Here is a 25533-nt window from a genome sequence, read left to right as displayed (position 1 = left end):
ACCATTTTTCCGCTAACGTCATTCCGTGTTTCCGCAAAATCTCTCTGAGTGAAATGTATTCGAAAGGATGAGCGTCTAGGCGTCTCCGGTGTCCTAGAGCCAAAATCTTGTGTTGGTCACCGATGTCACTCTAAATCTAAAGCTTCCCGGAAGCGCCTGCAACAAAGAGCGAGCAAAATGGGGATCCTCTGGTCAAGATTCAAGGTGAAGTATGGCGGGTCCTCTTTCGCGATCACCGACAAGTTTCATGTAAACGGCGTTGACAGCGCTCGCACACGTGCATTTTCATGAAAACAGCCTATCAGCCTTTTCACTTATTCAGTCTCTCAAGAGTAGTTGGTAAGAAACGCTGTCAGGTTGAAATGAGCGCTCGTAGTTTGAATGTCACCGCTGTTAGTCTTTCCTCAAAGATCAACGTCCTCGGACGCTTTGTTGCTTTTTGGGGCCGTACCTGGGTAGCGCAACCGCTGCGGCGCTTTTCGTAGATAAGCTGGGCACGCAGGGAACGCCTTTTTCTAGCTAGTTCTGTTTACAGTAATAGTTTTTTAGCATGAGCTTTTGTCGCAGACGCAATGTTAGTAGGTCGCGCTGTGGCGATTGCCTGAAACTCACTGAGTGGAATGACAAATTGACACCTGTACTGCCGGCGAAAGCAAAAAAGCAGGTCGTGTCGGATGCTGGATTAAAACTAGTTAAGGCCGCTTTTGCGAATCGCGATCAGTCTTTGCAGTGAGTAATTTAAAGCAACAACAGTGCGGTGACACGTTGCCGAGCAGACTTGCTCGACAGGTATGTGCGTGGTCAACGTGCTGCCGAGTGGTCAGTGTACTTTGTTGCTTGTTTTCAGCTTGCCCCTTCCTTATTCTTCTAGCCTTGAGCGGTGTAGGTGTTTATAGGTTCTGACTTTGATTCCGCCCCGCCCACCTTTCGTTTTATACATTTGTACAAACAATTTTTGTCGAAGTAGTTTCGGCCTACAAACATGTGTTACTCCTCGCGAAGCCGCGCTTGTGGCAATTTTTCGTGCAGCAATTTTTGCGCAAAATACATGCCCAGGTTTCCACGTACTGCGTTCCGCGTATTTTATTTGTACGCGATCCGCAACAGTGCGAAGCAAAATTTAATTTTGCTTTTGGATTCAATCAACTTGCAGATTTCTAAGGTAGTTAACAGGGAATATTTGCATGCATCGCTTCATTTGCCCCGGGCTAGCTGTGCTTGTATTTAACTTTTTATATTTGCACTTGAGAGTGCATGTGCAAATTAAAGGGCACTTGTTTATGTTCTCCACTCTGAAGTTTCTTAGTTGTCCACTATATTAATATTTCAGGGTTTGATCAGTGCATGTGGCTTTGTTGATGTGTGAGTTAGGTCTGAAGGAAAGGAGAGAGGAACCTCCATTATTCTTGCTGACAACTTGGTGACCGTGCAGCCAAATCTGCATGATCGAATTGTTTAGCATGACGGTGCAGTTAGAAGTAGTGTGATAGTACTGTCTACTTAAACAGTTACTTTAGTGTGGCTCTACAGCTGTGGTCAAATAGCGTGCAGGTAGAACTTGATTGTGTTCTATATCTTGAACTACATTTTACGCAGCTTCTGCTAAAAGGTAAAAGGCTTTCTTGGGCTGATGTGGATAACTGCCATTTGTGAGCTCGCTGCTCTTGGAAAAGTGTGAGGGCAGGTGACAGGAGTTATCAGAGTGCTCAAGGCAACTGTGAAAAAACAGCAAAGTTTTTTGAAGGCAAAAATTTTTCCTCTATGTCAACAGGCCATTGTTTTGCAGCATTGCGTAATAGTTGGGGATTATTGGAGCAGTGGGTGTCAGTGGATTGTTGTGGTCACATTGTGTGCGGTTCCGAAGTGCACAGGTGTTGGTTTGCTATCACTGATTCACCAAGTGCAGTTGTGATAGCCTGCCTGTATATGTGATGAGAGTGTCAGTGTAATGTGTCCATTGTGATATCAACATAAATGATCTCTCTATAGCTCAGGAAGTATGATACCTGAAAAAGCATTCAGTAGCAGGCTGAGCAGCTGCAACTTTTGATAAGCAATGCATTCAGGTGGCCTATATTTAATGCCCTTCAAGCACACTTCCTTTCTCATGTACGTGAACAGAGCTTTTGTTATGCTGCAGGGGTTAACTGAAAATGAAGGGTACAGGGGTCTAGAGCATGGATTTACCGCACCTACACATGGGGCCCTCTAATAGAAGCCAATTAAGTGCTTCTGCTCTCCTCTCAAATTCTCGATTGCTTCAGGAAGTGCAAATTGCAGACGTTGTGCAAAACCGCAAAACAGACACCATGATTGTGGATACCTGCTTGTATGCTGGAAAGTTTGACTTTTAAAATGTAACAAGCTGCGTTTCAAGTTTGTGTCCAGCATGTGCTGTACCTTGTCTAGATTTCTTGCAACTTCTATGGGGATTGTAAACAATGTGAGTCACAGCGTGCCATTGTGAAAGAAAGCAGCACGAAAGACGGGACAAGAAAAGAAAACGCACGCGAGCGTTCGTGTGCGTCATTTCTTTTTTCTTTCCGTCGTTTGCTCTGCTTTCTTTCACAATGTTCAGTCGCCAACTCGGCTAAGAATATACATTAACACGCCACCTTAGTCTGCGTAGCACTGAAGAATGAATCCGAAACCAAAAGTAATGTTGACATAGTTTACACTACCACTTTGCTTCATGCGCTGATTAATGCGTGTGCTAAATTAATACATGTGCTCTGTAGCATTGCCTGCAAATATTTCTCTAAATGTTTATAAGGCATCGTGAAAAGGGTGCGAAATATTTTGGTATCTGTGTTGTTGCAGTTATCTTTGTATTCCTGTGATGGGTCAATATTATTTTGATAACAAGTATTGTGTGATTTATCCTCCCTGTAGCACAAGCCTGGAACCAAGGAGCTACTAGATGACATTGAAAAGGTATTGTGGCCTAGTTCATGCCAATTCATGTTTGCCTTTTTCTTTTTTAATGAGCGAAGGTGTCAAAGCATTCTGCCTTTGTTGGACACTTGACTATTGTAACTTCATAATGTTATTTGGGTAATCCTTTTATGGTTTATGCGACACATTTCTGTTGCATGCCATGTCTCTTGTCACACATGACCAGCACACGTTGTTGATGAAAATGACATGCTCACTTGTCTTCTTTCCTCTCTCCTTTCCAGCGAGTGAAAAATATAAACGAATACAAACTAAATACAGAGCGACAGCAGAAGAGGCTTGTAGGAGCCCTAATATTCTACTCATGTTTATTCTACATCTTGTGCATGGTCATAACCTATGTATGGTACTTCCCGAGGACACTTCAGGGCCAAGTTTTGTGCGCTGTGCCACTAGTACTATTTCCTGCTGTGTAAGTACACTCTTGACCTTTTACTGCGTATTACAAATGTCTCCGGGACTAATATTCATGCCTGCTTAGACTTGAAGTGTAATGGTATTTAGAAGCTGTTGTACTTTTGATCATAACTGTGTGCTAGAGTAGCTGTGGTCAGGTTATACTGCTTGGAGGTCAGGAGCCTTAATTCATTAGGTGCTACTTTGGCTGTGTGGTGTTACGTTTGGAACAAAACTGCCACTTAGAGTTGATGGCAGTGACAACTGCTTGACAAAATAGGCTCTGACCGTCTTTTAGAAATGCATACCAGTCAGTGTTAGGAAATTTGAGAAATATGTTGCATGGTGAGTAGAACTGTAGAGACCAAGTCTTTGGGAACTAAAAAAATTACCGAAGACACTTTAGAAATTCTAAAGTGTGCTTGGCGAAAGCCTTGTGGTCAACCCACTGCCGCTTCCCCGAACCGCTTGGCGCGTGGCGGGCTTCCCTCGTGCGGTTTTTATTGTGTTTGGCGACTGCGGTCGCTTTTTTTATTTTAGTGTTTTAGAGCGCAGCTCTTTGATGCCCATTTCGCAGCGTCGGCAACGCCGTTGGTTTGGTGTTTATAGTGTTCATTGGCGTTGGCGTTTTACACTCTGATCATTTTAAGGAAAGGAAGTGCACAAACTGGCTCCCTGAGTCAGTGGATGCCAGAATCGAGCTGTTGCACTGTACAGGAAGGGAGGAAGTGGGAGTGAAAGAAGAAAGACAAAGAGGGGCGGAGGAAATCGCAATAACTGTCTGGCATATCTGAGTGGAAACCCATCATCCGTTTGTAGAGGAAGGGAGGAAGTGGGAGTGCACAGAGGGGCCACAGTTGGCACGATTCCAGCACAGATTCCAGCACAGATTCCAGCACAGATTCCAGCACAGATACCATGAGCATGGACGGACACCACGAGCATGAACCTTTAAAGGTTTCGCCTTAAAACAAGTACATCCTTCACACCTAAGGCATATCTACTTGAAGGTGCATTTTAGGCACCGAGTGTGTAAAAATGAGCTCTAAGTTAATTGCTGAAAATGCAATTACGTGTGGTACCTGTATATGTACAAATGAACCTGTCAGGTTGCTGCTTTTCAATGCAAAGAATGCATTAAATATGTTGGGCAGCTGCCTATATGCCTATCAGCCGCTTATCACGTGGCTGGATGCAAGAATCATCCGGCGTTTTAATTTCCCAATATGCTAAATGAGTAATAGATAATTTAGGCTTCAGAGCCGAAAAGAGAGGTCAGGGGGAAAAGAATCAACACTTCCAAGGTTCATACACTTAGTAATTATTTGTAGCTTCTGAGTATGTTCATTCCAAAGCTGAACCAGATATTCAAGCAAAAATTCAGGTATTAACCCTGCCATTGTGAGTAGTCTGTAGTGTATTGTGGCCCGCAAAACACACATCATGCATTGTTTTGTTTGCATGCTGCAAAATACTAAATAGTGCTTTTGGTGTTTCCAACCCTGGTGGTTGCTGCTGTCTGTAGCCTGAGAAAAAAAGGAAAAGTATTGGCTTAACATGAGCTACCTGGGTTTTGGCCAGCTTGTGCATTCCTGCTGGGGAAGTTAGAAAAAAGACAAAGCACATGTATAGCGCTTTGGTTGTTTGAGGTGATTTCATGCTGTTCACAGTGTGAGAATTTCTTGGAATGATGCCAGCCTTAATGTTTCTTTGTAAGTGAAAGGCCCACTGTTGTTGTTCAAGAAACATTGTAGCTTTGTGCTAACCTTTGAGCATTTTAGTAGCATTTTGGCACCAATTTGTAAAAGAAAACATGTGTCCTTTAAGGAGTTAATTTGTTGACCCTTTGAGAGCAACCCAAACCTTTGAGAGCAGATCGACTATCATGCAAATGCAGCAACTGTGTTCATTCAGCTGATGCAAGAGGGATATGGGCCACTCGCTTGGTGGTGCTTATGTGGTATTGAGATCAACGGTAACAGCCCTCTCTGACAGTTTGCAGTAACAGCAACTTTAGCAACATTACCTTGAGTGTTATAAAGTGCAAGCAGTAATGACTTTCTTCGTTTTATAGTGTTCGGACTTTTGTGGTGTTGGTTTTTGGTGCTGACCCAAGATGGAAGAGTAAGCATTTGGATTAAAATCAAATGTGAATGAAATTGCTGCGTTAATTTGATTGGAGATGCCATCCAGATATAATGAATTGTTTTAAACTATAATATTTAGCAGGTGATTAATAACATTACAGGCCAATGCCATTCATACTTAAATGATATTAAATCATCCACTGTCGCAGTGGTGTAAGTGAAATGAACTTCTCAGATAAACTTGGCAGCATTCTGTGGTATGTGCCAGTAAAACTGGCCTTGCAACTGCCTGCAAACTACCTGAATGCTACATGACACTCGCCTAAAGTGGTTCTGAATCTGTCTTGCTGAAGTGGTCCTCTAGCACTTTAGTTTCACGGTTTTGTTGCTCTGCAGTCCTGGCTTTGCCTGTTGCTATGCATCCGACTGTTGCTTGTATGCTTCTTGTTTTGCTGCTGTTGGAATTTTTGTTTTTGTTTTCTTCCTTACAGCATAGTGCTTCTGAAAAAGCTACTACAGTGGTACTTCAGGAGAAAAATTGAGAGGAAAAACGAGGAGCTCACAGATTTGATAAAGCAGAAGCGCTCGGTGCTTGACAATGTCATGGAGACCGAGACTTACAAGATTGCCAAGGAAATCCTGGAGAAGTACGATCCAGAAACACTCAGGAAAAGTGTCGTAAGTAGAAGACATGGGGAAACTATTCTTGTCCTTAATTTTTTTGAGACTATGCTGGTGTGGTATATTTTGGGTCGCATGCATCATTGCGATGTGCCTCGGCGAGATTGCTGATATTCTTAAAGGTGCACTGAAGAGGAATCTGAACTTGTCTTTTTGCCGCGGGAACTCGATCTACACGTTCCTAGCATTCTTAGAAACTGCTACTTATTGCCCTGTGTGGCCAATTTCCCTAATTAAATCGAATTAACGTCCGGCTCCCGCCCTTTTTTTTAAAATCCTGCCTCGTACGGTGGGCGGAGTCGACGAACGCGTGGAGTGCCTTTCACCCAGTCCCGTGGTGGCTTGCCGCTCTGCCATCGGCGGAGTAATACGTAGTAGTCCGTAGTAGGAAATAGTCCGCGCGTATTTTTATTTCTGCGGGCTTATTTTGCGGCTATATTATCTGCGAATGAAACTATTTATTCATGGAAACCTAAAAAACAAAATAAAGCGAAAGCAAAGCCTCTACGGAGCTAGCTGAAAGGAACTTCACGTGTTGGTCTACTTCGCCCATCGTACGAGGGAGAATTAAAAAAAAGGGCGGGAGCCGGACGTTAATTCGATTTAATTAGGGAAATCGGCCATACAGGGCAATAAGTTGCAGTTTCTAAGGATGCTAGGAACGTGTAGATCGAGTTCCCGCGGCAAAATGACAAGTTCAGGTTCCTCTTCAGTGCACCTTTAACATTTGAGTCTTGAGTGATAGTTGGAGTGCAGTGAGTAGGACACGGTGTAAGTTGTGGAAGTGCATGGTGTAGTCGGCTATGGTGGGAGATAGCGAACAGCCAGGATCCTAGTTTTTATCTGGATTCCAAACAGGTAAGTACTTGCTTGTAGGGCCAGCAGGGCTAGTCCAGGGCACCTGTTACTTTCGTCAGTGTTTGGGCAACATGTATTTATTTGCACATTATTAAACACCTTCAGGGCTTAAAAAAAAGTTTGCAGAGGGGAGGGGCTGAAAAACATAATGTAGCTATGGCGATGGCTCAGTGGTTACGGCGCTCAGCTGCTGGCCCGAAAGACACAGGTTCAATCCCGGCCGCGGTGGCCGAATTTCGATGGAGGCGAAATTCTAGAGGCGCGTGTGCTGCGCGATGTCAGTGCACGTTGAAGAACCCCAGGTGGTCGATATTTCCGGAGCCCTTCACTACGGCGTCCCTCATAGCCTGAGTCGCTTTGGGACGTTAAACCCACATAAACCAATAATGTAGCTATGTGAAGGCTAAAATGCTAAAAGACAGTGCACTCAAGAGAAGAATGAGATGCGCATTTCTCCTCGGTGTGCTCTCCTTGAGCACTCCAGTCTTCACAGAGGACTGCAGCATTTTGCTCAGTGATGTGCTCAACTAGAACATAACATGCTTTGAAAAGCAAACAAAAATAAGCTCCAATTGTAGAAACACACAAGCATTAAAAGAGAATGAAATGTTGACACCTGAAGATACCGGAACACTTGTGTGAAATTTGTTCAGCTGTAGATGTTGGATCGGTGCCGTATGTTACGTTAGCCAGCCTTTGCAAAAATGATCGGTGTGTGTGATGCTGTCTAAAATGCGTAAAATGCGGCAAGCAGGTGGTTCCACTCTGAAGTTCTTATGAGGAGTATGTGAGAGTATAGACTGTTTTGTGTGTGGTGGTTCATTTACTTAGTATGAACGGCCTATGTGTGGGAGGTATAAGATGGTGGAGTGTTGCAGTGGGACTTAAGTGCATTTTTATTGTGCAGTAGGTTTCGTGAAAAAGGCAAGGGTGAAGTAGCTTTGTTTAGTTTTGTTTTGTTCATGATCCCATCTTCCTTAGGTAATCATGCAAGTCTCTGCAGCAATCTTTTGTCATGTTTCAAAGTTTCATCATTTTCATTCGACACCTTTTTAAATAAAGGCATGTTAGATGCTGCATATTTTCAGAAAGTTTGGTTGGATGCAGTTGTAATGAAGCTTGCTCACGGTATGAAAAAATTGAACCGAAAGTGTATTTTGCCTTGCAATGAAGTACCTTTTTATTTATTTTGAAAACAGCAGCTTATTGGCACTCCTGAAAAGAAAAGCATATGGCATTTGTATCCTGCGGGTACCATGATTACCCGAATGTAACGCGACCATGATTGTAATGTGAGGATTGACTTCGTGGGTGCGTAAAGGAAAAAAAAAAAAGAAAGAACGGCAATGTAATGTGAGGAACGATGCCAAAATATACGGAAAGATGAAGTTTACAAACAAAGGTACTTCAACGAATGGCTTTCACACATTTTTTCTGTTTCAAGAGAGCCACACAAAAGATTGACATAAGATCAATATACAAAGATAAATATGGAGTCTCGCCATGCCGCCACCATGTCGATCGTGTGCTTTGATTGCCTTGTCATAAATACGAAACCGAAACCGCCGCCGCGGTGGCTCAGCGGTTATGGTGCTCGGCTGCTGACCCAAAAGACGCGGGTTCGATCCCGGCCGCGGCGGCTAGAATTTCTTTGGAGGAGAAATTCTAGAGGCCCGTGTACTGTGCGATGTCAGTGCATGTTAAAGAACCCCAGGTGGTCGAAATTTCCGGAGCCCTCCACTACGGCGTCTCTCATAGCCCCAGTCGCTTTGGGACGTTAAACCCCATAAACCAAACCAACCAAACCACAATTATACAGTTTATCTGCCCTGTTCAGAAATTACTTGTAATCATTCCCTAAACTTCACGAAATACTTCTTGTTCCATCCAGTGTTCACTAAATGCTTGCTGGACTTGTTCTCCATAGTGCGACTCCAAACCCCTCTGCTATGCATTGTTGCTGTGTTGGTTCCTGTAGAACTAGCTGTAAAACATGTTCCTTTGCCATTCACTAAAATGTACCTCAGCGAAGTAAGGAAGCGAATTGCTGTTTAGCAACTATACCTTGTTTCCTCAGTATGCTGCTGGTTCAAAATGCATTGACTAGGGATCGGTTTCACATGCCAGCCGGACAACCCAGTTGTGTAGTGCTAAGAGCAAGAGCCTTTCTTAAAATATTTCAGGCCACAGGGTTGGTTTTTCAGCCGTTTAGTTGGACAGTGGCTCTCCTGAAAGCCAAAAGGTTTTGAAAGGCGAAGACGCATTGGCAGTGCTGCAAGCATTGATGGAGTCTGCAGAACTTTCAGAGAAAGAAGTGATGGCCTTTACGATGCCTTCTAGTCGTATTCTATTGCATTTCCTCGGGATGATGCATTGAATCCGCGCACAGTGCGCTAGTGAGCTGTCTCTGGTGAGGAGTTTCTGGTTTCTCGGCCGGCGCTGCGACATGTGTCGATTGGTATTTGTGGCTTGGAGTTTGCAATGGTCGACCAATGTGGCCTACTGTTTTTTTTTTTTTAATTTCCCGAAATACCTGCGTGACTTATCAACCAATATGCGAGTAAATATGGCATAGTGTGGTTCTGGTTTTGTTTACTTCTGTTTGCATAAAAAAGCTCGTGTTACATTTGAGTAAATATGCTACTCGCCTGAGGAGTGAAAGCATGGAGGCAAATGAAAAAGAAAAAAAATAAACTAAGGCAAACTAAGGCTGGCGTGGCTAGCTGTGGAAAGGAAAATAACAGAGGTAGCCTTGAGAGGCTTGTGTGGTTTAGGGAACAAACTCAAGGTAACGGCAGTCAAAGAAAGAATGGACCTGAGCAGAATATGTAATTGGCTAACAGGGTTTGTTTCGGCTACGGAATGGATTCTGAGGGATTGAAAACTTTGCTGGGGACACCAGAGGGTCTGGTGGAGAGATGTGATAAGGAAACTTGCATGGGTACGATAGCCACAGTGGCCATAGGATTGGTGGTTATGAGGATGGCTTTTGTCCAACGGGCGGATGTAATCAGGTTGATGGTGAATGCCAAGGAGAATAGGGGCCTCAAGTACTCCTAACTCTCTCTTCTTTTTTCCAATTCGCAGTTTTGGGTAGCCTAACACTGATGTTTTCAGGAAAATAAGAGTTCTAGGTTGCTCAACTTACTGTTTGGAACTTGCTTCTTTCAGAAATTGGAGGAGAAGACAGTGAGGCCACTGCTTGGCACCGAGTCAGGTGAGCTCTGTTCATCCTCTGACCAAGCCTGTCTCACAATTTGTTCAGTTGCCAGACACAACTCTTAGGGAAAAAAACTTTCCCGGCATGTTCCCGTTTTTCTGTAGTTGTACCATTTTAGCTGACTGCGTTCTGCTGCTAATAGCTCGAATGCATGCCATATGGTTTAACACTTTAAGAGAGCACAGGTTAATACTTCCCTGAAAATTATAAGTAGGCATCTGCTGACTTTTAGTATTGCACCTTTGATGTTATTGGAATTGGCTGCTTGTGACTTAAAACTGTTGAGCAAAATTCTCAACAATGATATGCGTCAAGATTCAAAATTATTTTATGGTGCGTAAAATAGAAGCTGTAAGCTAACGCAAACGAAGTGAGTTGATTGGAGAGTTTACTGGCTATCACCACAAAACTTTCTGAGCAGTTTGGAGTGCCATGGAAGATAAGGTGTAAGTGTCTTGGTCAAATGTTTAGGGGAATCCCCCAAGGTGGAGTAAATATGTAATAAGGGAGTAATTACTTATTGGCATCCACTACATCCACTGGCATAACTACGAAGTTTCTGAGAAAGCTGTATAGCTTTCCTTTGTAGCCGTATGGCTGCGCTTGGGTGGATGCCAATGAGTAATTACTCCCTTATTGTGTAAGTGTCTTGCTTGTTTGTGTGTCACTATGCCTATGACAGTGGGTTATACCTCATGGGTGGAGGCAGTTGCTGTGCTGCTCTGCGGAGTTGCAACTACTCCAGCCACAGGCGCGGTAACCTGGAAACATTTTGGGCAGATGATGCTCGCCTACTGGACCACAGAAGGCTGTTGATCAGTTTATGATGTTGGAAAGCTATGTAGTAGCTATGTTTGGCACTTTGGAACATCTCAGGCAAACGAGAGCCAAGGAAAGAAGAACACAGATGCACATCGCAGTTGAAGAGATTAAACAGAGCATGGTTTACACGAAAGCAGTGAGCAGTGAAAAAAGAACATACAGAAAGATGATTTGGATTGGTAGTGGATCACTTTGAAGCCACTCGGTTAAATGCAGAGAGGTGGGTACGTGGAAAATGAAGTATTCACATAGCGTGACGTAGCTCAGAATTTCTGTGTTTGAACCTTCATTGGGAAGCATGTTTCCCAAGTGTTGCTTTGGGATTTTTAAAATGTTCTGTCCAGTAGAAAGGTAAAATGTGTTTCGAGGTCCCCAAAAGCTGCCACGAATTTTTTGTGAAATCAGCAAAAAGTTTATTGATCGAAACTTTTACTAACAAGGGTCCACCTTGTCTGAAATGCCATGGTGTTCATTCAAAGAGCATGTGTTAGAATTAGGACAGCTGAGTCACTGGTGTGGCCATCAATACTGTCCTGTGTGATTGGGAACACCTAATTAGTGGTCATTTAATGATTACTGTCCAAGGACGAGCTTGAGCTACTCCGGCCTGGGTCTGTAACGGTAGCTTTAGTATCACCTTCTTGTGCGTTTCAAGTTTGATGGAGAGTTAAGGTTTTGTTTTTTTTTTGCATTTGAATACTAATGGGTGGGTTTCTGTCATACTGGACCACTGTGCAGTAACGGACCTCCTTCTGCATATCTGTCTGTATTTATCAACTAAATTACTAATAAAAAAAAAAATCTGATTCTGGATATGACAATAATTGCTACAGAGGTGTGGTGGACAGCTTCAGGGCCAAAAGTTTCGTAACAGCATGGTGGTGTGAACTAGTGGATGAATGTGCCATGTGAATATAGTACATTTAACACAGAATGGAGTTACTAATAGCTTTGAGTTTAACTGAAAGGTTGTGTTCAGTGTTAGAAAGTTCACAAGTGCCATATTCATGTGAATTCAAGCGCAGCTCTCTTTTTTATTAAAATATGAACGTTCAAACTAGAGGACACTAATATTGAAATGTACCCGCATTCATAGAGACTATTCCCCTTGAATGATGATTTAAGGTGCTGTTCTGTCTGTGCTACGAATACCTGGCCTTAAGGTGCAAGTACCCTGTATACTGCTGCCATAACTGTGCGCACAGTTAGTTTTCTGCTGAGTGAGTCAATTTTCTGCTCCAACTCTGATCAGGCCATATGCCTGATTGTAGTGGCACGAAACTGCAGCACTTCAAATTGAAAAGCAAAATGACGTTGACCATTTGCTTTCCCTGTGATGCCTCTGGTGTAACGAGTGGCGAACTTCTTCGATATCATTTTGTTTTCAGTTCTGGTACTTCTAGCCTGTATTGGTTAAATAAAAATTTATGCCGTATTTACTTGTGCAATTTGCGCACTTTTTTTTTCTTAAAGTTAAAGCTTCAAAAAGGGGGTGCGAAAATTACGCAGAGATTTCATGACTGCGTCCAAAAAATCTCTACAAAGTTCATAACACGCAGTGTATACAGTATATTGCTGTGCATAACTTGACCCCGCAACTCTTGCCCCTCGCTGGCCAAAAAGAAAAAGCAGATACATACACCCCCCCTCTGCTCCATGCCTGCCCCAGACCTACTTTATGTAGTTCCCCACATTTTTGCATGACTGATGCAGTCACAAAGTCAGAAGTCATATATAAATGGAGATACAAGGCAATAAAATGGTGCCCTCCCTCACATGCAACTCGGCAGAGTAGAGGCAAACAGAACAGTCAACGGTTCGGCAATTTCGGATTCTGGCGCGACGTACGCTCCAGAGGTTACCAGGAGTTTGCTCTTGCAGCCGTTCGTATGGGAAAGTGACCGCCGGCGCGAGCGAGCCGGGTAAATGGCACGCAATTCACTTTTCTTTACCAGAAACAATTTACAAATTACTGACTTTTTTTGACACCACTTCTCAAACCTTCTTCCCAAGCCTGCCCCATGCGCACCTGCGTGCACCCTGGTGTAAAATTTGGGTTAAAAAGTTGGAGAATGCAAATTATGTGCGGGTGCAAATTAAACGAGTAAATATGGTAGTATATACTTTTGAACCATTAAAGTGTATGCTGGAATATGGTCACCAAATGACAGTCAGGGACGGAGTTGGGAGCTTCAAGTGACAGTGCGCTCAGGTTCATATTGATATGGCACCACTGGCTGAGCTTGCTTAGAGAAACATGCGAGGTTTTGTCGGTGTACATGTATGTATGTGTATGTGTGTCCATGTGCTAAAACAGAATGTGTGTGTGTGTGCTGGGCACGTGTAGATGTGCGTCGCCGCATGATGCCCCCGCCTGTCAAGGGCGCCCCCCTCCGCCCCGGAGCCCGGCTGCCCCACACGAACCTCAAGATGCCTTCCTCCTCACTGCCCAGTGCTCCCTTTGAGGAGCGCCGCATGATGGTCGTTGCGCCAGGCGTGCCGAGGAATGGCCAGCAGCCGCACGGTGAGGACTACTGCTGCATTGGCCTACTGCAGTTGGCTAACTCAGTCTCGGGGGTGCTGTGTGACGCGAGAACCCAGCAGTTGCTGTTTTGCTGCGCTCTGCAACACCTTTCCTCTCTCTTGCTACACTGTGCCGTATTTGCACTACCCTCTATCCCACCACCACTCTGCATTGTAGCTGGGAACTCTGACTCTGCGCTATGCAGCACCACAACTGGTCCCCTCTCCTGGCGCTCCGCGTTGCGCTTCTTCAGTGCGTTTCCCACCCCTCTTGCTCTCGCTGCCCTACGCTGCGGTGCTCCACTGCCTGATGTGCCGCGTCTGCTATTTCTTTCCCCTTGCCTTCTCTTCGGCTCCATAACCCTCCTCCTTACTTACTGACTGTACTTTCCCACCTCCCATGCTCCTCTCCCACCCACCCCTCGCTGTGTGGACGTCTGCTCGAACATTGCGAATCTGTGAGCACATGCCATTAACAGCTGTCGCTGTAAATGCTGTTGGAAGGGTTGCCGTCAATTTCCGTGACCACTAGGTGTTCCTAAAGCCTGCTGCTGCGGCATTATAATGATCGTCATTAGCAGCAGCCTAACTACATCCGTTGCAGACAAGGGCCTGTCTCACTTCCCTCCATTTAAAACCTGTCCTAATCTCATCTGTCTACCTGACCTGACTTTGAAACCCCCCACACACGGGATCCCAGTGGTCAAATCAAAATCATTCGATAACATAGGCTGTCCAAGTGTTTTGCAAAGGAGTGTGTGTGATGAGAGCATGCATTCTTTCAAGCACATACTCCTTACAACTATACTATGCTAACCAGCGTTCTTAACAAAATTGATACAGTCTGCTGGGGCCACCTGTTGAAAAATGTTAATTGTATAAATTCCAAGAAGAGTAGAGCATGGTGGATGCTGTTCTTTTCCGATTCATGCGATTGTTCTTGCACTGCTCTGGCTTAACTATCTTCCTGACTGCAAGGAGCAACGCCCAACAGTACTTGCATTATGGAAATTGGGTGCGTATGATCAGCCACATGTTCTATACTAATTTTAAAGACAAGATGTGCCAACGGTATCATTTGAAGTCAAGGTGCATGCATGAAACTAGTTGCATGATGCCAACAGAAGCACAACAAAAGCTTGTCTGTAGAAAGGCGTAATAGTGAGAATCGTGCTAATTAACAGTTAAAAGCTTCTCGTGTTGAAATGCAGATTGCTCAGTTCTAGCGTGACTTGAATTTTGTGAAATGGTCTTGCTCCTGGCAAGACCATTTTGATGAAGAGGTTGTGGCAGTCAGTTGGGAGGCAAACAATTGTTGGACCAACATCCTTCAAGGGAGCGACATGTGTTTTGCACAACCACTGTGTTGCTCTGTGGCCAGCGAGATTGTAGAAAGCACTTTTGTTCATTTGTAGATTGTGGTAATTCTTGAAATATGTTGTCAGAACATGTCGTCTGGTTTTAGAGTGTGTTGCATTCTTAGCTGGAAAGAAGTAATTTACCCATACACCAATGTGAACAGACGAGTGAAGATTGTACGGCCTTCTTTTTTTTTCTTTTGTATTAACTTGACATACAGTAGCTGCCCCTGCCATGTTATCCAATTAGTGCACTGCTGGAGATCAGGCAACGAGGAGATTAGGGTGGCTTTAAAAATCGCAACGAGTCGCCGCGGTGGCTTAGCGGTTATGGCACACGGCTGCTGACCCGAAAGACGTGGATTCAGTCCCGCTGGCGGCGGTCGCATTTCGACAGAGGCGAAATGCTAGAGGCCCGTGTGCTGTTTGATGTCAGGGCACGCTAAAGAACCCCGGATGGTCGAAATTTCCGGAGCCCTTCACTGCGGCGTCCCTCATAGCCTGAGGAGCTTTGGGGTGTTAAACCCCCATAAACAAATAGCAACTTCGAATCCAGGCTGCAACGGCCGCAGTTTGCTCGTGCGCTGTGTGATGTCAGTGCCCTTAAAGAACGCCAGGCTACTGGTAATGGCTAGTGCAGGGCTTGTGTATGATGTAGTGTGACATCAGTTGTGTAAATTCTTCTGGCGATACTATATTTAACTATACTTAACTATACTATAAAAATATATGCTGATATAAGTTGTAGAGTTCAGCACCCGCTTGTTTTCATAATGAAGCTCTCATTCAAGGGTTCAGTAGGTAGTGAAATGTTGCAGTTAAACCTTTGCTTTTGCGTCTTTGAAGGACCCGTTTTCAGGCTTGGCTGGTGGTATCTTTATTTATCGTGAATCCTGCTGAACTTGTAGCATCTGTACCTCGAGCATCGGGACTCTTTTTTGCAGAGCGAAAATCAGTTCATCTTTGTGCAAATTCAGGTCCCGTGCCTGTGCCGCCCCTCCCTCGCCCCATCCTCCCCCGAGAGAGGACGGCGTTTGACCGGGTCATCGACTTTCTGGTGGGAGAGGGTCCCGGTAACCGGTATGCACTCATTTGCAACCGCTGCTGTTCTCACAATGGCATGGCGCTCAAAGAAGAATACGAGTACCTGTGTAAGTTTTGCCAGCTTTGTGCTGTCCTGCCCTCTCTTGCATTTACTTGAGCATAAACTGGTTAAAATAAGATGCTGTGCATGAGATGTGGGCAGTCTAGTACAACAGGAGGAGTGATGCAGTACAATGTTGCGCGCTTCTTCTTAAGTAATGGCATACGATGTCGTAAAAATTGGGTAAGGGCCGGCATGCTTTAAGTTTGCACCTTTCTTGCATTTTTGTTCATCTTTATTATCAGTGACTTGCATAAGCTTTCTTTTTTTAACTATCTACTGTTATAGTTGGCTGCAATTTATTGTAGTGGTTTGAGTTATGGCTCTCTCTTTGCCTTTGCCACGAGGTTTTTGTTTGCCCTTGCCTTGTGTGCAGCCTGCTGTAGTTTTTTTCAGCTTCTTACTGAGGGAGTAGTTGCTGCGCGATTAGGAATACGGAGTTGAATGAAAAGGTTTCTATGGCCGATTCCAGTGCACGTCAACGACAAATTGCAAATAGCTTTATCTGATGCGTAGTGCCACCTGACTGTGTTATGTATAACATGCAATAGAATCTCGATATAATACGAACGTCACGGGGTTGCGAAAATATTCGTATCATTCAAAATGAGCGAAATTCGCGTGCAGAAGCACCGGAATCTCAACGTTGGCAATGTATGGGCTGTGCGCCATCGCTCACTCCTCCTGGGGTGTACAGTGCTCGAGGGTGTGGTCGCAGCTCACACATTCGTATCATCTGTAATGGCACAAGAGAGTAACACCTGAAATTCCGCCCATTGTACACAGTGCACTCGCTTCCAGGGAATTTTAGGAATTTTTATCATCCCTAAATTCATATCATCGAGATTCTACTGTATGGTGTGAAATTCGAGCCTTTGTTGAAGCTTGTAGATTGCGCGGCAGTCTTTAGTCTGATCAGATGAGTGGAAATTGTAAAATGGTCCCAGAGACTGCCAGTTCACGTTGTAGCAAGAAGTGTAACAAAAGTGCAGGCCAACATGTGATTCATGGTATTTATCTTACTTGCATCTGATACTGTGTGGGGAAATTCTGCAGACCCCCATTGCATGTTTTAAAGGACAGAGTGTGCTCTGTCATTGACAGGTGAATAAACTAAACTCCAGATGAGTGAATGCATGACTGTGATGAATACATACACCAACTTACTCTTAACACTGCAGAACCTGAATTATTTTCCCGTGACATTATCATTCAGTTATTAATCACCGTTGCATGATTGAATGAGTCAGTGCTGGGAACATTTTTCTAATGAGTGGTGATGAGTTTTAACTATTGTCTTTCATGGCTTGCTTTCCGCTTCTTTTTTCCTACTTTTCATTGCACACAGCATTCCGGTGTTGCTACTGCTTCCACTGGAACCAGGCTAAAAAGCAACGCCCCGAATTGCCAAGGGTGCTCGAGATGCCACCATCAGGCATGCTTGCACTTCCATCTCCAAGTTCGGCTGCAACTGCCGAGGAGTCTTCCATCTCAGTGAACAACCCCAGCAATGAGAGTAAGCACTTCCTTATCTAACTAAACTAAAAGGGGCCGTTTCGTAATAATGCACGGTCCGTTAAGGGTTGGGAGTGATCATGACGCTATTACTGGTTCTTGGCAATCGTGTATCTTCCAGTGTGTATGAGATGCTGAGGGTAGGCCTCGGATTCACTGATAGAGCAGCTTTGATCTGGGCAACTTCAGCACACCCTAAACTCGAGAGGTATATGAAGAACAAAATGCCAGATACCCCTGGATAGGCGAATATGCTTGCACATCTTTATACTGTATTGTTTGACCTTGAGTGCTTAACTGTTCCTCTCATAGAGACTGTGGGGTTGAAATAGGGGGAGATAAATCCGTTCTCCCCGTTTAAGCGCGGCTGACACAGTTCAAAACCGCGCGGACCCCACCCCGTAGTCGCGAGCGCTACCGAGCGCACGCCGACCACGGCGGGCCTTGCTCTACGGGAACAAAGGAACGACACACTGGCTGACACAAACAAGGCATTTATTGCTATAACAACAATAACGCCAGCTAGCAACAAAATACACTGAGGAATCGAGGATGTCCGACTCACCAGCACGGTTACGAGCGAACGTTCGCCCACGGTAGGGCACGGGGATAAACTCCGAGGCCGAGCGGGACGGGCTCGGCGGGAGCAAGTTCCGACCAAGAGGCGCCCGTCGACAAAGAGCGGAGCTGCGAGCGAAACGTCCGGTCGCTTCCCGATCCCAGGGAGAAGAGAGCCAGCTATCCCCCGCGCGCACGCAGCAAAACGCCATCCGTGGCGCTGGTGTCGCTGCGACGCGAGCGCCCTCCCCTGTTAGTTAGAGTAACCAAACTGAGAAGGGTGCGTTGCGGGGGAGCTAACTACCGTAGGGGGTGCAATGCGGGAAAGTGAACGCAGGGGACGAAGGCGTCCCCACAAGACGGACATCAAACGCTTTTGCAATGGTTGTTTCTTTGCTTGCTCTGAACTTTGTACTTGCACATATGTGATACGCATGAGCACTAGTACATCTGGGTGCACGGGAAGTATGGACATCCACACTGCAATCTGGATGTTATGAACTTATCGTGAAGCTGTTTTTGTATATAAAGTTCTCATCACGAAGTGCTGTGGGAACACCATACGTTAGTGCTACTTTGCTATTAGTCTCATCTGTGCTCACTTCTTACTTCGTTCAGTGCAGTGGATGGTATTGTTGTCAGCTAGCGCTCTGATGTTAATAAATTTTCTCATTCACATGGCTCCGCTAACTGGGCCTGTTGAGGTCCAGCAAGCCTGTAATGCAATTTTGCTGTTTACAAATTGCCTGTAATACACTGCCTTAAAAGGTGGTGTGATGAAAACTCCAGTTTAACGATCCAACATGATCGCACCGCCATTCAGTGCTAAAACACATGCACTTGTCCAAGGGTTGCACTTTTTGGTTTCCCGATTTCAACCAAGATCTGCTATGAAGGCTTCACACACAGAGATAATACATGAAAAGTGTGCGTTACAGACTAGAAAATCGTACTATCTCCCCCCACCCCTCTTCCCCCTGGAACTGTGAAAAATAATTAGCAGACATCATGGAATACCAAATTATTCCAGATTAGAATTAAGATTGACACGTACACATAATGATGCAGTCCGACGCTTAACTGGCTGCTGCGATGGTTTGGAATGGTGCTCTGGGCGTGACCTGCTGCCTTCGTTGTGCAACAGTTCTCGCCTGGTTCACTGGCATAGGCATTGTGGAAATTAACTGTACCTTCGTCTTAATCCTTGGCTATTGTGTTTATGGTAAATTGGTAACAATAGTAGGCCTTTCGTGATAAGCGGTGGCTGGCTTCAAAGCGTCTTCTTCAGCGTAAATCAGCGCCACCCTGCCATTCCACTGCTGTCAGTATTGTCTTCTGCAGCAGGCGATCCAATCAGCTTAGGTTGTGTTTTTTCGAGATTTTTTTTTTTCCAAAGTGTGGGAAGCGGAGGAGAAAGTTATGAAAAGAGGAATTGTGGTGCAACTTCCCATGAAGCCGAAACTGCGACTTCAGCACATGAACATGGTCATGCTCAGCGTTGTGAAGCAGAGGAAAGGCCCATGCATCCTCTGCCTGCAGTCATGGACATTACTGCAAATATTTTCCTATCCTGCGCTCGATGTGTCATGTGTGTCTCATCACCATATGGCACGTTTCTAAGTATATTATGCTGCCCATGGCACCCACTGCCCATAATCAATAGTGTTAAGAGGTCTGTGTCTGAGCTACTTATGACTACAAGTTATGCTTCGAAAGCATCATTTTCAGGGTTGTTGACAAGCTGCATGTGTGCTTTTAGAGAGTTGAAAACGTATAGGTATGTTGGGAGGTTTCTTGCTTGAGACCTTTCCACATCCTCTGTCATGTAGGTAGTTGCAATCCAGGGGCTTTCAGATGACGAAAAATAACCAGAAAATTTTGTTCTTCAAAGTTCGAAAATGACTCATTTCGTATACTCGCTTGTATGACTCGTTTTCCGTGCTGTCTCGAAGCTCTCCTGAGGACTCCTACCTGGAGGTACTAAAAAAAAAAAATTGCTTTATCAACTGTAGTAGTTCATGCTGCATAGTGCCTTGAAAGGGTAGAAAAGTTGGACGTTTTTTCAGTTTCGGTATCTTTGCTGCTCCGTGACCAATCTGCACCGTCTTGGGCTTAGCGAGAAGCTTATTTCCTCGCCTTCAAATCTAGTGCCTCAGCTCGACTCCATGTCTAGAAGCAATGATAGAAAAAGAAGTTTCAAGGTCTCACCATGCAACTATCGTGCGTCAGCACTGGTCTCCTTCGTGGTTGCCCCTAGCAACCAGCCAATGAAGCCTAAGAGCCTTTGAAGCGGTATCTCTTTTTGCGGTCGGTGGCTCTTTATAATAATGGAGAGTAACACAAAAAAGTGGCTTTTTAATATCTTCTCCACAAACGCTGTAGCTTAAACAATGAAGTATATACTAATATTTAATAGAAATTGCGTTCTGCAAATCTATGGCAGATGTGCTGGTGTTTCAGCTGTCCTTGAACTATGAACCTTCTATGCTCCAATTGAATAGGCACATTTAAAAGGCGCACTGTCATCGTAGTGGTACTAAGCACCTAATTTTATGCAGCTGCGAATTTAAAATTCTGGGAAGTGAGAACAGTAATACACCGCAGGAAGCCTCGGCCACGCTTTAGCGCTTGTGGCCTTTCGCGAGCTTTGCTGCGATGGCCTAAAGTCGTTGAGGAGCTGGCTTTTCCTTGCAGCTTGTAAGCCTAGTGGGTGAGCTTGCTGTGGCTATCTCAAAGAACAGCGAAAAAAAAAAAAAATTGGTTTGGTTTCCAAATATATAAGTTTGGCTCTAGTCAAAACGCGAGGTGCTTTCTGAAGCAGGCGATTCAAGAAAAAAAAAAAATTACAGTATATTTGTACAGATGTGATAATATTGCTTTCGACAGGCGCCATATCATGGCTGATCTCATAAAAGTGTGCGGGCATGTTGACGCCAGAATTGCAGCGCTTGACACGCTAGCTTGCTTGAGTGGATGGGGGAGCAAGCGTGTCATGGCACCAGCAGAAGTTTGTTTTGAGATAATTCAAACAACTAAATTAATCACGCTGCCATTATTTTATTATTCATACTTACGTCCACAAACAATTCCGTGAAAGTTGCTAAAATCCGCCATTTCTTGTGGAGACGTGATAACTTGGGGGCCTTAAAGGGACACTGAGGAGAAATTGAAGTTGACTTGCATCAACAGAATACCAGCTCCTGATTACAAAAACGCCATTCATACTGACAACAAAGCTCTTGTAACGTAGAAAAGAGCAAGAACCAAAATATACAGGTATCGCCGCCACAGGCCAAACTCGCAAGTACAAGCTTCATGACGTCATAGGACAAAACAGTGTTGCTAGAACCAATAGTTCTAGCAACACTAGGACACGAGAAGCCACGAATCACTGAGGCGCAGCAAATGCATGCGTAAATCTCCTTGACGTCGCCAGATGGCGCCACGTACCCGACAGCTACGCGCGCTCCTGCAGCGCCGGGACCAATCAGCGCCTGCTCACAGCGGTATGAGGGCTCCCGGTATTCCGCTAACGGTAAACAAGGTACACGGTATGCTAAAGGTGTCTATTTGCGAGAACTTCTTTGAGGACTTCGAGAACGGGATCCATTGTAACGCTGGCAAAACGCCGGTGCAAACTTAAACGAAGCGACGGCTGCAATAGCCGATAGATGCCTTCAACGTGCAGCCGGCGGTAGCTTTCTTTTCGGCTGCTGCTGGGCCGCACTGCTGGCTTCCAGAAATCACGGAGTCTGCGTTACGTCATGTGCACGTCATGTTTCACGTCACTTAGTCCTGTGTCGTCATAGGAGAATCCCAAGTTTGAATCAGAGCGGCGGGAAAAACTTTTTCAACTTCGAACCCAAATTTCTTAGAAATAAATGCATCTTTTGCTGCCGGCCAAGTGGCAACAAAGCCATGAAATGCCGAACTATCGGATTTTGCTATAAAAAAAATATTAATAGAGCTCTCCTCAGTGTCCCTTTAATGATGACATAAATGTGGCTTTATCTCGTAAACTGTTGTTCCTATTACATACCACAAGCCACACTTTTTGCTCTTACAAAGCGTCATATTTTCCTCAGTTTGGGTTATTCACGCTGAACCAGAATTCCCTTCCTGCTGTCTTGCTGTGCGCAAGAAGGGCAATGCAGAGGAAACGCAATGTCTTTAGGGACAAATTGCAGAAGGTGCGGAAGTAGTAAGAGCTTTTTAGTGAGTGTCCGCCGCTGTTAGTGCTCGCTGCTGGTTTTTTAGTTGCTGGGAAGCCAGTGCATCGGTGGCGTGCCCACCTCTGACGTCAGTCGTGCGTACACTTGCCTCGTTTTAGGGAAACCAGTCGTCGTCCAAGCTGCGCTTCGTTTAACAGGACTAACACCAGCAACAGCATGGACGCAAAAGTTCTGTGCTACAATGGGTTCTCTGAGCATGAAAATGGAAAGCACTGCGATTGCTGCTGCCGCTGCTACCACATCTCTTGATAAGACCTCTGGACTCACTAGGGAGCCTTTGAGTGAGCCTCTGGATTGAGAACTGCCAAAGATGAGCTCTGCCGTTTCGTGCCTTACAGTAAGAATCTGCGTGGATCCAGACCAGTAGCTGTGCGACGCGTGGCTTGCTTCTTTCAAGTTGTTAGCTGTGTACATATTTTTTTGTCAATGGCCATTTTCTATTAAAAAGGGGACACCGAGGACTAATTGATGTTGTCCTGCCTCACTATACTATGGCATGTTAGAGACAGAGAGTCCACTTGTCAAACGCGGAGAATTTATAAGTTGGAAAAAACCAGCCCATGAAGTACATGTGTCGGCATCGCCGGCCAATTTGGCGAATAAACTGCATGTGTCGACTTCGAATTTTGGTCGTGGATCCCAGAGGCTCTGCTACATCGGCATTCCCTTCAAGATGCCGTGGCAATCAGCCCTGAATGTAGATGCAGGAAAATTTTTAAGTTCGATTTTCTCGGTCATGAATGCGTCTGGACAAGCGCTGACGTACCGTGGAAGAGCCAGAGAGTTAATATTTGCTAAGAATGATAATTCAGGGCAGTTGTCCACAGTGGCCCTTTAATGCTTCCTTGCTTCAAGTAACATCTCACAGATGACATATGGCAAAGGGAAATTTAAGAAAAGAATACATCGAGTTGCTGTGTATGCCTCCCACTTCTTGGCACCACATAATTCTTAGCTGCATTATTTGACATTGCTGCACTTACTGCTGCCAGCTCTAACATGCATCCATGGGGCTCACCGCCGATTTGCCCGGTGCATACTCTGCTCACTGGACTTGGTTACCCGACACTTTCTTCCAGGAAACTTTTGACATCCGTGGGGGACTAAATTTTGAGCTTCGCGATGACTTTGGTTTCATGAAATGTTACTCCCCTGAACCTGTGGAACATTCAGTACGTGGTTTCTGAGAGCCAAGCTCCAGTTTGCCAGAAGTGTGCTCATTAGGCAGCCAAGTTGTCTGCCCTTGAATGGAAAATTTAGGATCCAGCAGCTGCTTAATTAAAATACGTTCAATCGAGGGTTCTTTCTCCTGAAAGCTTATGTCTGCGGTAAGCACTCTGGACAGCACAGTTCGTAGAGTGTATTGATGTTTGCTTTCATTATATAGCTGCATATGTGTAAAGAATAAATTTTAAAGCCACAATATTGCACCATTTGCAAATGAGCTCGCTGGTACATTTTGAAATTGTGGAGCTTCAGGAACAGTGTCTCGTCCTGTCCAGCCTTCCTCATCCCTTGTCCATGTTTCAGCTGAGGTTGTCTGAAATGTTTGACTGAAAAGGAGGGGGGGGGATGATGGTAGTGGCATAAATTTTGAAAGTGCTCCCAAGAGTGAACAATTTTTATATTGCCCTTATGAAGGCAATGAGCTACGTTCAAACTGCTTGAACAGTTTCCGCGCAAAACCCTTCCTCTGTTTTCGCGCATTTATGCAGGATCCTCCAAGGTAAAACTTTTTCCTAGACCTTTCGTTGTGCGATTTCTTTTTTATAATGTTGCGTTTGCTGTATGCACAAAATTACCTTGCTGCATGTTGTTTGGCCATCAGCCAAGCTCATAGCGAGAACTGAATCCAAAAACAACGGCGACAGTTCACGAGCTGACATGACGCTTTCTTCCCCCATTAGAAGATGCCGACGAAACGGACATGGAAACATGCGACGAGGGCTACGAGAGCAAGGCGGCAAAGGATGACAGTGCCGTAGTGGACGACAGCCTCCCGGCTGCCAAAGTTTTACCCGTGGACGCATCGGGTGACATTCTGGGTGCTCACGAGATAGCCCGGCAGCCAAAGCAGGCAGTTGTGGCACCTTTGCCGAAGAACCCGCAGAGCAAGAAGGAGGATTAGAGAACCTGCGTCTTCTCGGATGTGCCTTAATGCACCCCTTTTTTTTTTCTGTTCCCAAGCTCCTACTAACTATACAGAGACCTGCTACTGTGTAGTGTGTGGGGCCACGAGAGAAAAGGAAAAAAAAAAGGCGTGCTGCCACGAGCCCCCTTGTGAGAGATTAATGGAGTATGCACTGTATGTGTTTTAGCACTTGTTTCTGATATGGGTGTTGACGGTGATTTCATTGGGGGGGTGCACATGTTGTTTGTAGCAATATCTGTTTTGTCTCAAACCTGTACAGGTAGCGTATTGAACTCGGTGTCCAGTGAGTAAGACTGAATAGTAAATTATTTCACATCTTACGCTAGGTGTTTTTTTTTTTCCCTATAGCTTGCCTGTACAGTTTGGGGGTCTTGTCGAATGTTTTTTTTCTTCTACTAACGTGGAGTACAGGCTTGATATGAATGCTTGCGTTTTGCTGTGAAATTTCTTGGGCCAGCTTGACAAGCTTTTCTAAAAGTGATGTGTGAAGCCAATAGTCTTAACAGCTGCTGTGCAGTTTGTAATAGAAATTTTGTGGAGGTAGGTAGATGTTCACTGGTGACTCCAGATGGTCTGCTCAGGAGTGGACAAATTGATTTGTGTTTAGGTTTTATTTAAAAGGCTTTTCCTAAACTGTTGCCATGGTGCATGTTGCAATACTTGTTTTTAACTCCCGAGTGCTTGAACAATGAACGCACTCTTTATGGATTGCTGCTCCAATGTTGTTACTTCACTGTTAGCAGGAAGATTAAAAACTAGCAAAATAATGTTCTGTTGAGAGGAAAACAAGGGCAGTTGCCCTGTATAATTGCTGGTTTACATCATGGCACTCACTTTTAATCCTATTTAAGGAAGCATCTCCATTTAATGTTTTCTTTTCTTTTATTTGGACTGTTTTCTGTGCCTTGTTTCAGAATGGAATAAATCAACGTAAAATGATGTTTTGCCTGCTTTCATACTCATTTCGATAGATCACTGTTATGATACTGTTATGATAACCATGAATTCAGTGAAACATGGTTGGTTTATTGG

General features: G+C 44.8%; 1 protein-coding gene across 4 annotated transcripts; it reads left to right on the top strand.

Moving 5' to 3' along the window:
* Positions 1–25440, top strand: Lnpk (zinc-ribbon metal-binding protein lunapark). Of its 4 annotated transcripts, XM_089548342.1 has the most exons (10): positions 1–204; positions 2893–2934; positions 3180–3367; positions 5930–6116; positions 10149–10194; positions 13367–13543; positions 15878–16051; positions 17393–17560; positions 22448–22686; positions 24257–24393. In XM_089548342.1, the coding sequence occupies exons 1-9, from the start codon at positions 178–180 to the stop codon at positions 22645–22647; spliced, it is 1209 nt and encodes a 402-aa protein (XP_089404468.1). In that variant the 5' UTR covers positions 1–177; the 3' UTR covers positions 22648–22686; positions 24257–24393. The 4 variants fall into 4 exon arrangements, with proteins under 4 accessions (XP_089404468.1, XP_089404470.1, XP_089404467.1 ...); XM_089548341.1 differs by lacking the exon at positions 22448–22686 and having other exon boundaries at positions 3–204; positions 24257–25440; XM_089548344.1 differs by lacking the exons at positions 3180–3367; positions 22448–22686 and having other exon boundaries at positions 2–204; positions 24257–25440.
* Positions 25441–25533: the final 93 nt, after the last annotated feature.

Source organism: Amblyomma mixtum, chromosome 6, assembly GCF_055824585.1.
Source record: "Amblyomma mixtum isolate Tamu chromosome 6, ASM5582458v1, whole genome shotgun sequence".
NCBI lineage: Eukaryota > Metazoa > Arthropoda > Arachnida > Ixodida > Ixodidae > Amblyomma > Amblyomma mixtum.
This window is presented reverse-complemented; position numbering and strand designations above follow the sequence as displayed.